Source organism: Peromyscus leucopus, chromosome 23 (genome assembly GCF_004664715.2).
Source record: "Peromyscus leucopus breed LL Stock chromosome 23, UCI_PerLeu_2.1, whole genome shotgun sequence".
Classification (NCBI taxonomy): domain Eukaryota; kingdom Metazoa; phylum Chordata; class Mammalia; order Rodentia; family Cricetidae; genus Peromyscus; species Peromyscus leucopus.
This window is the reverse complement of record NC_051082.1, coordinates 2,778,027-2,792,986: the sequence shown is the minus strand read 5'-3', so window position 1 is coordinate 2,792,986 and position 14,960 is coordinate 2,778,027. Positions and strand designations below refer to the sequence as shown.

Genomic DNA, 14,960 nt, shown 5'->3' with positions numbered 1-14,960 from the left:
GAGACAGAGGGAGAGAGAGAGAGAGAGAAGGGAAGGGGAGGGGAGAGGAGGGGAGGGAAGGGAAGGAGGAGAGAGAGCACTAACTGGGTCTAGGCCCACTCCCAGTGACACACCTCCTCCAACAAGGCCACACCTCCTAATCCTAAACAGTTCCACCACCTGGGGAACCAGCATTCTAACAGATGTGCCTATGGGGGGCATTCTCGTGCAAACTCCCCCCCAGAGTAAAATGATACAATGTAATTGTATTTTCTTTGCTGTATAATTTACCTAGCAACTTAACCTTTGAGATCACCCATGAATCCACCCCTTCCTTCTCAAAACGTTACTGTATTACATCATGAAAGTGTTGCACAGTGAAGTAAGTTATGGACAGTGCACTGGCTGGTTTTGTGTGTCAACTTGACACAAGCTAGAGCCATCCAAGGAAGGAGCCTCAGTTGAAGAAATGCCTCCATGAGATCCAGCTGCAAGGCATTTACTTAATTAGTAATTGATGGGAGAGGGCCCAATCCATGGTGGATGGTGCCATCCCTGGGCTGGTTGTCTTGGGTTCTATAAGAAACCAGGCTGAGCAAGCCATGAGGAGCAAGCCAGTAAGCAGCACCCCTCCATGGCCTCTGCATCAGCTCCTGTCTCCGGTATCCTGCCCTATTAGAATTCCTGTCCTGACTTCCCTCAGGGATGAACAGCAATGTTTACGTGTAAGCCAAATAAACCCTTTCCTCCCCAACTTGCCTTTTGGTCATGGTATTTCGTCGTAGCAATAGAAACCCTAACTAAGATAGGCTGTTTGTTTTCTTTGGTGTGGTATTTTGAGACAGGCCTAGCTATAGAGCCCAGGCTGGCCTAGAACTCCCATCCTGCCTGGGCCCTTTGGTCCCTACACCAAACTAAGCTGTTGGTTCTTAACCTATAAACATTTGTCATTTTAACAGATACTTTGAATCCCATTCCAAAGCAGCCATGCCGGTCCCTTCACACATTCTCTGTGGTTTCACTGTGACCTTGACTGAGCTGTGTCCTCATGCAAGCCTGCCCCCCCATGTACACACACACACACACACACACACACACACACACACACACACACACACACTCCATCTGTAGAAGCAGGAAGTTGGGTGGTGTAATGACGGGCTGTGTAGTCTCGAGTGGGCTGAAAAGACAGCCCTCCACAGACAGGAGGGAGGAGAAGACCATGACAGCAGCGCTGAAGGCAGGCAATTTGGATGCATTTAGTCCTGCTCTCAGCCCTTCTGCGAGCACAGTGGCAGTGCGTCCACGGTTCTCCACCACCACCACCCCCAGCGTCCCCTCGGCAAGTCCTGGACACCCTTTGCTGGCAGAACTCACCTACTAAGGCCATTGGAGCTTGACAGAGATTGAGGTCATTTTCATTTTCTGAGACTCCCAGCAAATTAAAAAAAAAATGAAATGGCCAGGAAGGTTAGCAGAACCGTGCCCTGGAATCTGGCCACTGAACAAGTAAACACTCCTTTACAAACACGGAGCCCTATAATCACACTGGTCACAGATAATTACAAGATTCATAGACAATATTAATTCATAATGCACTGCAGATGGTGTAATCCGGGAAGGGAGCACATACGGACGACCGTAGGAAAAACAGCGTTCTTTATGCGTGAGTGCCTTGGACAAGGCTAAATTTGGGCAACTTTCTAAATGTGAAGCAGGACACAAGCCCCGTTCTTCCTCTGGCCACCCAGCCCAGGTACTCGCTGGGGCAGGAGGGGCTTGTTGGGCAGCCCTCTGCAGCCGGTGCCCCGCTTTCAGCACCCGCCCTGGGTGCATTTTACAGGCTCTTAATTGTTCCAATCTAAGTCGTGCTCATGGACTGACCATTTGATCCTCAGTCTACGGCACCATTTGGGGAGGTCTTGGAGCAGACAGGAGGTGGGTCTGGGTGCAGGAAGCAGGCAGCGGAAGCGGGCTTTGACAGACTGGTAGGCTGATTTTCACCCCAGTTTCCTGAGCCTGTATCTCACACTTCCATGTCCACCGTTTCTCCGTTGCCTTTCCGGCCATGATGGACTAAAAAGCCTTTGACCCGCGAGCCCAGAGGAGCCTTTCCTCCTCAAGCGGTTTCTGTCAGATGTTTCGGTCGCAGCCATGTGGAAGAACCCAGTATATCAATGGGAGCGGTTTGGGTTATTGTATTAAAAATTAAAAAAAGGAAAAAAGTTTTTTGTCTACTTCCGGAGTTGTGACGAGGGCTTAAGTGATAGAGGTGGGGACTCCGGGACATGAGGAGTGGTTTCTGAGCCGGGAAACAGAGGTTCTGGGTGAGGTTCTCGGCCACCAACAGTCGAAGTGCGAGCTTAGGTGAAGGGCCAGGGGGTTCTGGGACAGGCCCGGGAGATGGATCCTGAGCAAAAATGAGGATTCTAGGCCACGACAGAGATGCATGCTGGGATTGGAAGCAGTAGGTTCGAGGACAGACACAGATGGGCTGTGGGCTGGCATCCCACCCCACGCTCCCAGAACGCCCATGCACTGTTCCTCCGAGCCCACGCTTCCCCGGGCGCTCGCAGCCAGCGCGGTGTCCCCAGGCCCGGCTCAGTCGGCCCCTTTCCCTCCTGTGAGCTGGGCAGAACCGGCCACGGCTGGCTAGACTGGGCCTCCCTGTGCTCCCTGTGGGCAGGCGCCAGGTCTGCAACAGCTCCAGTCGGCAGCGCCCAGGCGGGGCACGGAGCCGCGGATCTTCCAGGCTGTTCCATTTGCAATTTCATCCCACGTGTCCGCGGGGCCTCAGAAGTGTGTATGTGTGTATGTGTGTGTGTGTGTGTGTGTGTGCGCGCGCGCGCGCGGTGTGGGATCCATCACAGGCAAGAGGGGCAAGGGGAAGGACGCCGAGGGGAAGAGATGCTGGAGGGAGGACCGCGCGGAGGGGATGCGGGAGGAAGGAGCCAGCTGGACCCAGGGCGGTGGAAACACGAAGACCCGGAGCCTGAGGCGCGCACCTGGCGCGCGGCGGCGGGGCGGAGGGGGGGAGAGGGGGGCGGGACGCGCGTGAGCCCCCCACCCCACCCCGGGACACGCGCGGCAGGTGCACGCGCCGGGGGTCCCGCCCCGCCCGCCCGCCGCCCCCTCCCGCCTACAGGCGCGCGCGGCATTGTGGGAGTTGTGGTCCTCGGGGCCGCGGAGCGCGGCGCGGGCGGCACCGGCTCGGCGGGGCTCGCGGCTCGGGCCGGGCGGCTGCTGCGGGCGCGGCAGGGGGCGGCCGCGTCCCTGGGGCAGTGGCGTCGCCCGGGTCCCCCGCAGCCGCCCGCGCAGGTAAGCGGCGTCTCCGGGACTGCGGGGCTGCGGAGGACGATGCTCTGGGCTCCCGCGCCTGCATCCCCGGGGCCGGCCCAGGGCCCGCGGTCGCCTAGCACCGGCTGCGTGCTGAGTGCCGCTCGGGCTGGATGGCGCCGCGCAGCATCACCCCCGCCTCCTCTCCTCCCCTCCTCCTCCTCTCTTCCCCCTCCTCCACCGCCTCTTTTCCTGGTCCCCCATTCCTCCTCAGCATCGCCCACTTTGACCCACCTCCCTGTCCCATGAATTGTCACGCGCCCTGGACCTCCTTCCCACTTTTCCAGGTAGCCTTCGCCTCACCATCTCATCCCCTGGCTACTGGCATCACCACCTGCGTTAAGGCATCTTTCTGACCTCTCTCCTGTGGTACTCTCTCCAGGGCCTGTGACACTGGGAGACTGTGAGGAGGGAAGGTCCCTGGAGAGGAGGGAGGGAAGGCTTGTCTCAGGACAGCTCTCTGGCTCCCTGGTAGAGAGGATCGCAAGCATCACACAGCCACCCCTATCCTTTCCTGCTGTGCTGTGCCTTGCGGGGGCGTTCCGGGGTCTCCTGGCTTCACCTCAGGGTGACCCGGGCTCTTTAGCATCAGAAAGCCTCCTGAGCTGGTCATCTGATCCGGGTTAACTGGGTCAAATGGAGACTGCCTCCCCAGGCATTCCTCTGTTAGAAGTTATCTTTGATTGGACTTGAATTTGGCCTTTATTCCCCGGAGCCCGCTGATCTTTGAGATCTGAGTGGCAAGGGCTGCATGACGCCCATCCCTGATGGGAACGGATGTGTGAAGGGAGCCAGAAGTGTGCATCCATCCAACCTCCTGCTGCCACTCACTCTACCAAACCCAGAGTTGCTTTCTTGTCGGCTCTGGGCTTGCACATCCCTCCCTGGTGGTAGGGGCAGCCAGCCTCTAGGGGCTCTAAGTGACTGACAGGTCTCAGTTCACTCTCTTAGTGCTGGATTTGATCCCGTGAAGAGGTGAGGGTCTCTCCTTGCTGAATCTTTTACAGTTCTGCCTTGGGGAGGACTCCTGTCTGCTCTGTCCAGAATGAGGCCGTTTTGACAACAGGAAGGGCTCATGACCCCTGGAGAGCTCCCTTAACCACCTACCCGGTTTTTTTGTATCTGCATTTTGACATGCGCAGGTTGGTGGGAACTCAGTTTCTCGCGTCAGGGACGGCCACCAACTCATTCTCAGGGCATCCAAGGAAACCTGGCTCGCTGCTGGAGGCAGTTTTAGAGTTGCGGTTAGGGAAGAAATGTGTTTCCTCACCCGGGTGAGAGTCTCACACAGAATTTCGGGAACCTTGGACTGTCTTGAAGAGCAAGTGCAGAGAAGACGCCTTTCTAGGGCTTTTTCCCTTTTCCTAAAGTGGAAACAGCGGAGCGATGATGGTATCACCCATGGAGGAGGGGCGGGTGAAGGAGCTTAACACCCGGGCTCTGCATCTTGAGAAGAAACTGGCTTCTCATCTCTCCATCCTGTTCTTTTCCTAGAAGCATGGGTCCCCATGAATATTCAGTATGTGTGTTTTTTACTTCCTAAACATTATAGTCAAGTGATTCTTTATTCAGCCGACACCGGGGTGGTGCCAGTAGGTGGTGAATGAGCACCCAAGGGTTTCCTTGAGTCCCAGGAGTGGACATCACCCCGAGTCGGGTATTTCGGCCTTTGCCTTCTGCTTGGGGTGGGAGTCTTGGGACACCCCCCCCCACGTTTGGTTTGCCGGTCCATCGCACATCGAGGGCTTACCGTGACATTATCCCCGGCCAGCGGGTGGATGAAAACACTGAGGCTGAGAGCGGGGATGCCCTGCACACGGCTGGTGGCCACACCTGGTCCAGGCCATGTCTAGCTTGGGTGTGTAACTCTGTGCTGTGCTGCAGACCTCCCAGGCCTAGCTGGTCCAGGCAGCCGGAGACACAGTTTTCCTGTCATTCTCCCCCAGGGCAGGGGGGTGTGTGCGGAGCACTGAAATGCTCCCAGATGAGTTCCTCCAGGTGATGGAGGGCTTTCAGGAGGGCGCAGACCTGGCTGTGGGGTGGACAGAGCGTTTCAGAGAAACCGGAGGACACTGTGGGTTCTAGAGACTTGGGGCTTGCATCGTGGTTTACAGTGATGTGGGCTCCACCTCCCCAGAGCAGTATCACTGCTGTCAGAGGCGGGGAAACTGAGTCAGGGACTTGGAAGGCTCCTGCTTTCCCTTTTGTAATCCTGTGGGTGAGGTCAGCTCCGAGCTGAGCGGCACAAAGAGGTGTATCTGCCACAGAGGCCGCTCCAGGGCACCCACTTCCTTCCCCGGCGTGGCATGAGCCTGATTTACAGCGTGCTTGAGAGGAGAGAGGAGAATGTGGCGCTGTGGCAGCCCTCCGCTGTCCTGATGATGCATCTCCATTCTCCGGAGATGGTTGCTGTTGAGGACTTTTCTAGTCATAACTTTCATGGTGCTGTTTTCAGGTTTGGACATCATGAAAACCCTTTCCCAGCGACTGGCTGCATTTGCTAATGGGGTATAAGACAGCGCCCTGCGCCCAACTTCAGTGACTCTTACTGGTGGGCCCATCGGCAGGCCTCACTGTTCATCGATGGCGCCCTTGGCAGGAACTGAGGGACAGTGGCAGCCACACCTTCTCCTGCTCCAGCCACTCCTTCCACCGTCTGCTAACCTGCGTGCCGTGGGTGCCCCGGCGGCGACCCCCAGAGGACTGATCATCTGAGCCAGCTTTCACTCCGCCTACTGAGTCCCTCAAGATGTGGCTGGAGTGGCTGGTGGCCTGGAGCTGGTCTCTGGATGGCCTGAGGGACTGTATTGCCACCGGCATCCAGTCCGTGCGGGACTGTGACGGCACAGCTGTCGTCACCGTGGCCTGCCTGCTGGTCATGTTTGTGTGGTACTGTTACCATGTGGGCCGAGAGCAGCCTCGACCCCATGTGTCCGTCAACTCCCTCCTGCAGGGAGTGGACGCCAACGGGCTACAGAACGGGTCCATGTACTGCCAGTCGCCCGAGTGCATCCGCTGCACGCACCACGAGGGCCTCAACCAGAAGCTTTACCACAACCTGCAGGAGTACGCCAAACGGTACTCGTGGTCCGGCATGGGCCGCATCCACAAGGGCATCCGGGAGCAGGGCCGTTACCTCAGCAGCCAGCCCTCCATCCAGAAGCCCGAGGTCTTCTTCCTGCCTGATCTCCCCACTACGCCCTACTTCTCCCGGGACGCCCAGAAGCACGACGTGGAGCTGTTGGAGCGGAACTTCCAGGCCATCCTCTGCGAGTTCGAGACACTCTACAAGGCCTTCTCTAACTGCAGCCTCCCGCAGGGGTGGAAAGTGAACAGCACCCCCAGTGGGGAGTGGTTCACCTTTGACTTTGTCAACCAGGGCGTGTGTGTCCCCAGGAACTGCAGGAAGTGCCCACGGACGTACCGCTTGCTCGGCAGCCTCCGGACCTGTATTGGAAACAATGTTTTCGGGAACGCCTGCATCTCGGTGCTGAGTCCTGGGACTGTGATCACGGAGCACTATGGACCCACCAACATCCGCATCCGGTGCCACCTAGGTACGTGGAGGGGGCGGAGCCCCAGCATGCACAGTCACGTAGCAAGGAGCCTCACGTAGCAAGGCGCCTTTGCCTCCTGAGTGCTTTGGTCAAATACAGATGCATTCAGCTGGATGCAGTCAGTGGCACACACCTGCAGGCCAAACACTCAGGAGGCTGAGGCAGAAGGGTCGAGGCTTGAAGGACTAGCCTGTACTTGTTGTATGCATGTGCGTGCTGAGGCCAGGGGTCAGCGTTGAGTCTTGTTTCTCAGGAGCTGTCTACCTTGTTTTTAGAGGATCTCTCTGTGACCTAGGGCTCCCTGGCTAGGTTAGGCTAGCTGGCCTCAAGCCCCGGGGGAGAGGGGGTGTCTGTCTCCCTGTCTCTGACTCACCAGCCCTGTGACTGTAAGAGTGTGCCATAGGAGCCGGGCGGTGGTGGCGCACACCTTTAATCCCAGCACTCGGGAGGCAGAGCCAGGCGCATCTCTGTGAGTTCGAGGCCAGCCTGGTCTACAGAGTGAGTTCCAGGACAGGCACCAAAGCTACACAGAGAAACCCTGTCTCGGAAAAAAAAAAAAGAAAGAAAGAAGGAAGGAAGGAAGGAAGGAAGGAAGGAAGGAAGGAAGGAAGGAAGGAAGGAAAGAAGGAAAGAGTGTGCCACAGTGCCTGGCTGGTTCACATGCTGAAGCTCCAACTCAGGTCCTCCTCAGGTTGTACCATAAATAGTTTACAAAACTTGAGCCATATCTCCGGCCTTAGAAAACCTTTCCTTGGTGGCGGTCCATAAACCACTGTGATGGCAGAATGTCAACCTCATTTCATCTTATCCTCTCAAACTTTCATTCATTCTCTCATGGTGCTGGAGATGGAACCCAGGCACTCAGGCATGCTCTCTGCCGCCAGGCCACACACCCACTTCAATCTAGTATCTGGCGGGAAAAGCTCCTCCGCCTGGGAGGAGAACTCTTGGAGGAGAGGGTGGTAACGGTGTCCTCCATCTTTCCTGTCCATTACGTGAGCTGCTGGCCACGTGTGGCTGCCGAGGGCGTGGGCTGTGGCCAGTGGAACAGCTGACCAAAAGTTTGCATGTAAGTCTGTGTGTCCAGGTATGGCTGGCTGGTGGCTGCTGTGCTCTATGGTGGCTGACACAGAACCCACGGGGGTTCCGACGATGACAGAGGTCCCCGATGGTGCCCGGGAGACTGTGAGAGATGCTTAAACATTCTGAGTCACCACGGATAAATGGTGCCCAGTATTCTGGTCACTTTATTCAAGGCCTAGGAATCTTGTGCGCTGTGTGTGTGGCGTGCAAATTGAAGCTCAAGCTAAGCTGCCTTTTTATCTAGCCCAACTAAGAGTTAGCGGTGCTTCCTTGGGCCAGCTGCTTGCCTCCTCTGAGCTTCCATAGAATGCGAGGGAGCAGCTCTCCTTTGGGGATCCGGTCAGATGAGGTGTGTCTCAGAGTGGTCACCAGAGTGAGGTGCAAAGTGAGGTGCATGGAGGCAGGCTTCGAGACTACGTGGTACCTTCTTCCTGGTGAATGGTGACAGGAGGCTGGTGACAGACAGGCCTTGCTGGTGAGCATGCCAGGGCAGAGCCTGGGGAGCTGGGTGGCAGCTGTAAGAGGCGGTGCTGGCTGCCTGCAGGGGATGGGGGAAGCGGGGGATGCGTGCCCTGAGCAGGCTGGTGGTGGGATTCGCTAATGTGCTTTGCAGGGAGCCTGTACCAGTTGCTAGCCCCCCCCCCCCACCTCCTCTCGCCCCAGCTGCTCTGTTCCTTCCCTCTGCTCTCTGGGTGAGGATTCTGGGTAAGGTACGGTTTGGACTGAAGATGTCCGTGCTGAGAAGCAGAAGTACCATCATCAGAGGGCTGGGGTGGATGGGGTTTTGACTGGCGGGTGGGACAGGGTGGAAGCTTGAAGCTGGCGTCTGGATCCGTGAGCAGCTGTGGGGCTGGACAGAGTCCAGGTCTGTAGACCTCACGGCCTCTCTGCAAAGTGGACACACAGCACCAGTGCTGTGGGGAAGTTTGGGGACACAGCTCACTAAGTGGCCATTTGGCATAGTGCCTGGCAGTCTCTCCGGAGCGTGGTGGTGGCTCTCCTGACTAGGCAATGCTCTGTAAGGTACGGCCTCTTCCCCAGGGAACAGTGACCCTCGGGGCACCGGAGGCCAGCAGTTCTGACTCAGGTCCTCCCTCATCCCCCCATTGTCAGGCCCTGGAAAGCCAAGCTTCCTCTTTGAACCCCGGGGGAGGAGGGGTGCCCAACTCTTGCCTTCGGGGCTATTTGAGGAAAAGTAAGTAGCTTGTGCATTTGAAGTTCCTGGCAGGCAGAGTCCATCACTGTTACCAGGTAGGCTTTGATCCACACAGTGGCTTTGGTTAATAAACCTCTGGCAAGAACCCACAAAGGGAGCTAGGCTGCAAACAGAGCGGGAAGGCTGACCAGGGCAGACCAGGTGGGAGCGGGTGGCTGACTTGGGGCCAGGCTGGGCAGGCCGGGGCTCCGGAACTGTCGGTCATGGGAGTGAGGTTTTCCTTTTGAACGGTCTTGCTTTGTGGGAGCTTTTGATTTACCCGGTACTGGGATGAACCCGAGTCCCAGGCATGCTGGGCCAGTGCTGAACCCCTGAAGTGCGTCCTCAGCTACCATGCCGTTCTGAAGCTTTGGAATGCAGAGTAGGGAAGGCCTCAGAGATTGATGTGGCGGGGATCCAGGGGTGTGGAGTAGGCAGGCTGGGAGGAGGACACTAGGTTTGGATTCCTGTGATACGGGCCAGGTAGGTTGTGTGTGTGTGTGTGTGTGTGTGTGTGTGTGTGTGTGTGTGTGTGTGTGATGTGCACACCTTGTGGCTGTGATGATTCCCTTCTCGGGTCAGCTAGTGACTTGTAGGAGGTAATGGGTCCTTGATATCCCTGGGTACAGCAGGAAAACGTCTTCTGAAGAGGCCCTGCTGTCGGCTGCCTGTGCATGGATGAAGCTGGTTTGAACTCAGCATCCCTGGGTTCCCATGGGTCCCAGGACTAGACATCAGGAATTCTTGAGGTCATGAGACCCTCAAGTTATTGACGTAAGCAAGAGTCCAGGACCCAGACCAGATGAAACTGGCAGAGGGGGAGCTTTGCTGAGGACCTAGGTGGTAGTCCCTAGACAGACTGGCCTATCTATTGGGCTGTGAGGACAAGTTCCACATTGCTGGATGGCTTTCAGATAACAGGAAAGGGCTGGGGATGTGGCTCAGTGGGAGTGGGTGGAGGCGCTTGCCCTGCAAGCCTGATGACCTGACTTTGATCCCTGGAACCCACAGTGGAAAGTCAGAACGGCTTCTGGAAGTTGTCCCTCTAATGCCCACACGCATGTGGTGTCAAGCACACCCCACACAATAATCATACAAAGTTTTAAATTAAACAAAAAACAAAAACAGCCGGGTGGTGGTGCCTGTTCTCCGGAGACTGAGGTAGGAGAATTAAGAGTTCAAGGCCAGCCTGGGCAACACAGTGAGACCCTGTCTGAACAACAAGACAATAGCCTGGAGGTGTACTGAGGTTCTGAGCTGGAGGCCCAAGGTGGAGAGCTCTGTGATGCCAAGGCTGCTCTGGTTGCCTGGTGGGTGTCTTGGTCAGAGTTCCCGTTTGCTATGATGATACACCCAAGACCAAAAACAAACTGGGGAGGAAAGGGTTAATCTGGCTTTCACTTCCAGATCACAGTCCATCACTGGAGGAAGTCAGGACAGGAACTCAAGCAGGGCAGGAACCCAGAGGCAGGAGCTGATGCAGAGGCCATGGAGGGGAGCTGCTCACTGGCTTGCTCAGCCTGGTTTCTTATGGACTCCAGGACCACCAGCCCAGGGATGGCATCACCCACCATGGGCTGGGCCCTCCCCCATCAGTCACTAATTAAGAAAATGTCTTACAGTCAGATCTTATGGAGGCGTCTTCTCAGCTGAGGCTCCCTCCTTTCAGATGATTCTAATTTGTGTGCCAAGTGGACGTAAGACTCGCCAGGGCAGTGGGCATGGCCCCCTCTTGCCGTGACCTCATGTGGTAGAAAGGTCCGTTTTACAGTACAGATCCCATTCGTGACCTAGTCCCCAAAGACCCCTAACACCATCCTCTCAGGGTGGTCTCAGTCTCTGAATCATGGGTCACAGACAGCCCACAGTGTGGACTCCAGGGGAGGGTGTGGAAGGCCTGAGGCTTTCGAGCGCTTCCCCAGAGCAGCCCAGCTCCACTTTCTAGCAGCCTTGAACCCTGGCCACCTTCACTCTCAATCCTGTGTTTCTCCCCAAGGTCTGAAGACTCCCAATGGCTGTGAGCTGGTGGTGGGGGGCGAGCCCCAGTGCTGGGCGGAAGGCCGCTGCCTGCTCTTCGACGACTCCTTCCTGCACACTGCATTCCATGAAGGTGGGCGCCGCCTCTCCCAGAGCTTGCCCACTGCTTGCATTATGGTTGTCAGACTTCTTTAAAGAGAAGTTTTCTGGGTGCCAGACAAAACTGACCAGGAATTCCTAAGCCCTCCCCCCACGCCCACCCCACCTCCCACCCCGCTTCACCCTCCCATGTAATCTCCCCACATGGGTAAGCTGGTGTCACAGGTGACGAGCCAACTCCCACCAGCTATGGTGACCTAGAGGCTATGGTCACCTCCAGGCTCACTCTCAGTGTCAGACACTGTGGGTTGGGACAGCAGAATGCAGACTGTGTCCACAGTGACGGTCCTACTGTCCTGCCCGGTGCCCCCCCCCCCCTTTATCCTTTGTCATCCACCTTCCTCGCAGGCATGGGTGAGACCTCACGAACATTCTCCTTCTGGGAAAGGGAGGTCTTCCCGTGCCCACTGGTCCTACAGCTCAGGCCACACTGAGTGTGCCAGGGTCAACCTGACCCCCCTTACGCTCCTCCTCCCCAGGTTCCGCTGAGGACGGCCCACGGGTGGTCTTCATGGTGGATCTCTGGCACCCCAACGTGGCAGCTGCCGAGCGGCAGGCCCTGGATTTCATCTTTGCTCCAGGACGATGAGTGAGGACGTTGCCTGGGCTGGAGCCGGGCTGAGTGGGACCCAGGTGGACTGTGAGGACAGTTCAGTCCCTGCCCTGATCCACACTGGACCTTTGAGTGGCTTCCTGCTACGGTGGGAGCCCTCTTTCCTTTGGTTACTGGGAACTTCCTAGGTTTCTTTCCCCTTCCAGTTATTTGCTGGGACTTCTGGCCTACTAGTGTGTCCCTTTGGCTGTGACCAGAGACTCCGTGTCCCTCAAGTCTGTGACTTTGCTACCTGGTGTCTTCTTCTCCGTGTTCTGGAATAGAGTAACCAAATGGCCACTTGTCTGAATGTAATCATCTCAAACTCTGTAGCTGTCTCAAGAGGAAAAAAAACAAAACAGCACAGACCGAAAGCCATCGGGGCGGACAACTTGACCTCTGATGCTGGGTTCAGAGGACCCTTCACTGTCCCAGAGCAGGAGCTGGCCTGCAGCCCGCACACCTGGTCGGCTTCATGAGGGGCTTGCCAAACACTATCAGGGCGGTGCGTAGGTCGGGGCCCGGGGAATCTGTCATTATTGCTGTCACCCAAAACCTATCAGAGTCCTGGTGGCTTGTGACCAGGGCCTTTGTTTTAACCACAGCTTCCTACAGAGCTGATGACCAGTGAGGGCTCCCAGGTCAGCACACAACAGGGATACACTTAGCTCACTGCCTACCGAAGCCCTACTGCCAAGCCAGGCCTGACACAGGCTGCTGTTGTGGTTGGGAGTCCACCGAGATTGGCAGGAATCATGCTGGGCTGAACCTCTGCCACCAACCATGTGACCAGAGTGTCCATCATGCTTTGGAGTCTGTTGCCCAAGAGCTGGCATTTACTTATGTGTATTTAAATGTTCAAATGCTAGACTCAGAGACAGCAAAGAGTCAGCCCCATGTGGGTCAAAACAGTGACGCAAGTCCGTGTGGGCCCGAGGACACTGAAGAGAGCTAGAGAGCCCTGGAGCCACAGACACGCCAGTGGCCTTTGGTCTCCAGAGAAAACACAGTTCTCTTCCCAAAGTGAAGGCTAGCCGGAGGCCCAGCTCGCCACAGGTCCAGCTGATGTGAGAACATAATCAGCCAGCCATTCTCAGGACACTTTGGGAGTAGTGGCCCATGGGCATTGTCCAGAGCAGGACACAATGGGCAACTTGCCTTATGTAATGCTGGTCCAGGTCCAGTGGAAACCAGACACTTCTAGAAGGTAATGTGATGAAGTCAGTCCACAATGGGAGGGAAACGCACCTAGAACATTTCTGTGCTCCGAGTTGGGAAGGGAACTATCGGGCTCTGGAGCTTCTGCTCTCGGGGTCTCAGCAGAGACCTTCAAAGTGCACGATTTCCCCGTATCCCAGCTGCCCCCACCACACACCGAGGACGTGGCTGGGGAACAGGAAGTAAATAAAGAGCTTGCTGACTAGTGATGTGGTCATGTAGCTTGTGAGAGAAGGCAGGGCCTGGGCAGCCAGAAGTGACGGGCTGGCGTGGCAGGGTGGCTCTTGGTTTCTGAATCGGCACCGATGGCTGAGGCCACGGTCAACAGTGGGTGAGGCCAAATGGTCGTCCTAACAGAGAGTACTAGGATGTGACTCGGGGTAGAGCGCTGGCCTAGCATGCATGAGGCCCTGGGTTCCCTCTGCACTACGTATGCAATTGAGGGAGGGCGGGAACAGGAACCAGCCAGACTCTGTGGCATTGAGTCGGCTCAAACGGTAAAATGGACGATATTTGTACTGTAAGCATTTGTAATTCTTGCCTTTTTCTGGACTCAGGCTCAGCACCTGGAGTTCGCTCCCCTACCACTTCTGGAAAGCCAAGTCCCCTCTCCCAGTCTCAGTTGGTTTCACAGAAATGAACAGGTGCTGGGCAGGCATGGGATCCCTCTGCATAGCAAAGCCACAGATGCCCGAGAGGCAGGGGCAGTGGCCCATGTCCCCTTCTAAGAGGGCGCAGTGGTGGCAGCCAGGTGCCTTGGGGGCAGCCTGACTGTAGGGTGTTGGCACACATGCCTGATGCCAGCCGACAGCCACACGGAGCTGCTGCACCAGGAAAGGAAGAACAGGGCTTTCCCAGATGTTTTTCGCCTTCCGCCACGTGCACCGCCAGCTAAGCATTCACTGAGGCTGTTTCTGTGTGTCGCTAGGACCGCTCGCTGGAGGTGAGAAAGGGGAGCAAGCCAGGGCCTGCTACGGAAGGAATCCTCACTTTCTGCTCTTTCCAGCTCTTCATGCCTCTCCAGCCAAGACCACACCAGTTACTTGAGCAGCTAGCTCAAGGTCGCCATCAGGTCCTTAGACCCTCACCATTCCTGTGCATCACCTCTCCTGGGCTGTGCGGGTTCTTGGTTGACAACTGGGTGCTTGGTTGCATGCAGCAGCCGAGGCAGGTTTTCGGTGCCCCCCACCACCCCCACGCCACAGCAGCTGCCTTCTCTGTTCTGGGGTGGGATGCAGACCCATCTATAGTTCAGACCTTACGGCTGTTGGGGTTTGAACAGCCGGGGTTGAGGGTCACTGTTCTGCGTAGCAAGGAGAGTCAGCAGTGGGTAGGTCTGAACCGTGTTCCGTGTGATGCTGGGCGGGCCACCTGACCTACCTGGTCTCTGCCACAGCCAGTTTGCAATGATTGACAGCAGAATCCCGGGCACTGAGTTTTGTTTGTTTGTGTTTGCTGTGCTGGGATGGATCCAGGGTCTTGAACAATACAAACACCCTACCACTGAGTCCTGCAATAAACTGTAGCACCCCACCATCAGTCCGTGAGTTTCGGATCTGGCAAATCTGAACTTGAAGGTTGGACTCCTGACCCAACCCTGACCAACCAGCCTCCTGAAGTCCTATCCTGTTGGTTCAGGTTTGGGCACAACGCTGGGACCATGAAAGAGAAAGCAATGGCTAAGAAAGCGCTTGAACCACAGGAGACTAGCTGGCCCCACCTGTGGAGTCCATCTGCATCCGGAGGCAACTCTGGCCGGAGCCAAACCTGCCTGTTGAGTGTTTGGTTCCATGCGCAAAGAAGCTGCTCCGATTCCTGAGCCTAGTTTGAGCTGTGCTCTCTGTCCTGTGCCACCAAGAAGTCC

General features: G+C 56.6%; 1 protein-coding gene across 1 annotated transcript; it reads left to right on the top strand.

Annotated features, from left to right (window-relative positions):
* Positions 1-3,206: 3,206 nt before the first annotated feature.
* On the top strand, positions 3,207-12,178 carry Asphd2 (aspartate beta-hydroxylase domain containing 2). Its single transcript, XM_028858816.2, has 4 exons — positions 3,207-3,297; positions 5,771-6,872; positions 11,147-11,260; positions 11,766-12,178. The coding sequence occupies exons 2-4, from the start codon at positions 6,065-6,067 to the stop codon at positions 11,873-11,875; spliced, it is 1,032 nt and encodes a 343-aa protein (XP_028714649.1). The 5' UTR covers positions 3,207-3,297; positions 5,771-6,064; the 3' UTR covers positions 11,876-12,178.
* Positions 12,179-14,960: the final 2,782 nt, after the last annotated feature.

Excerpts from the sequence above, each read along its gene's own strand:
- Asphd2 (XM_028858816.2), top strand. The coding sequence starts at position 6,065 with ATGTGGCTGGAGTGGCTGGTGGCCTGGAGCTGGTCTCTGGATGGCCTG. Across the intron at positions 6,873-11,146 it reads CCGCATCCGGTGCCACCTAG|GTCTGAAGACTCCCAATGGC; the intron begins GTACGTGGAGGG and ends TTTCTCCCCAAG. Across the intron at positions 11,261-11,765 it reads GCACACTGCATTCCATGAAG|GTTCCGCTGAGGACGGCCCA; the intron begins GTGGGCGCCGCC and ends CCTCCTCCCCAG.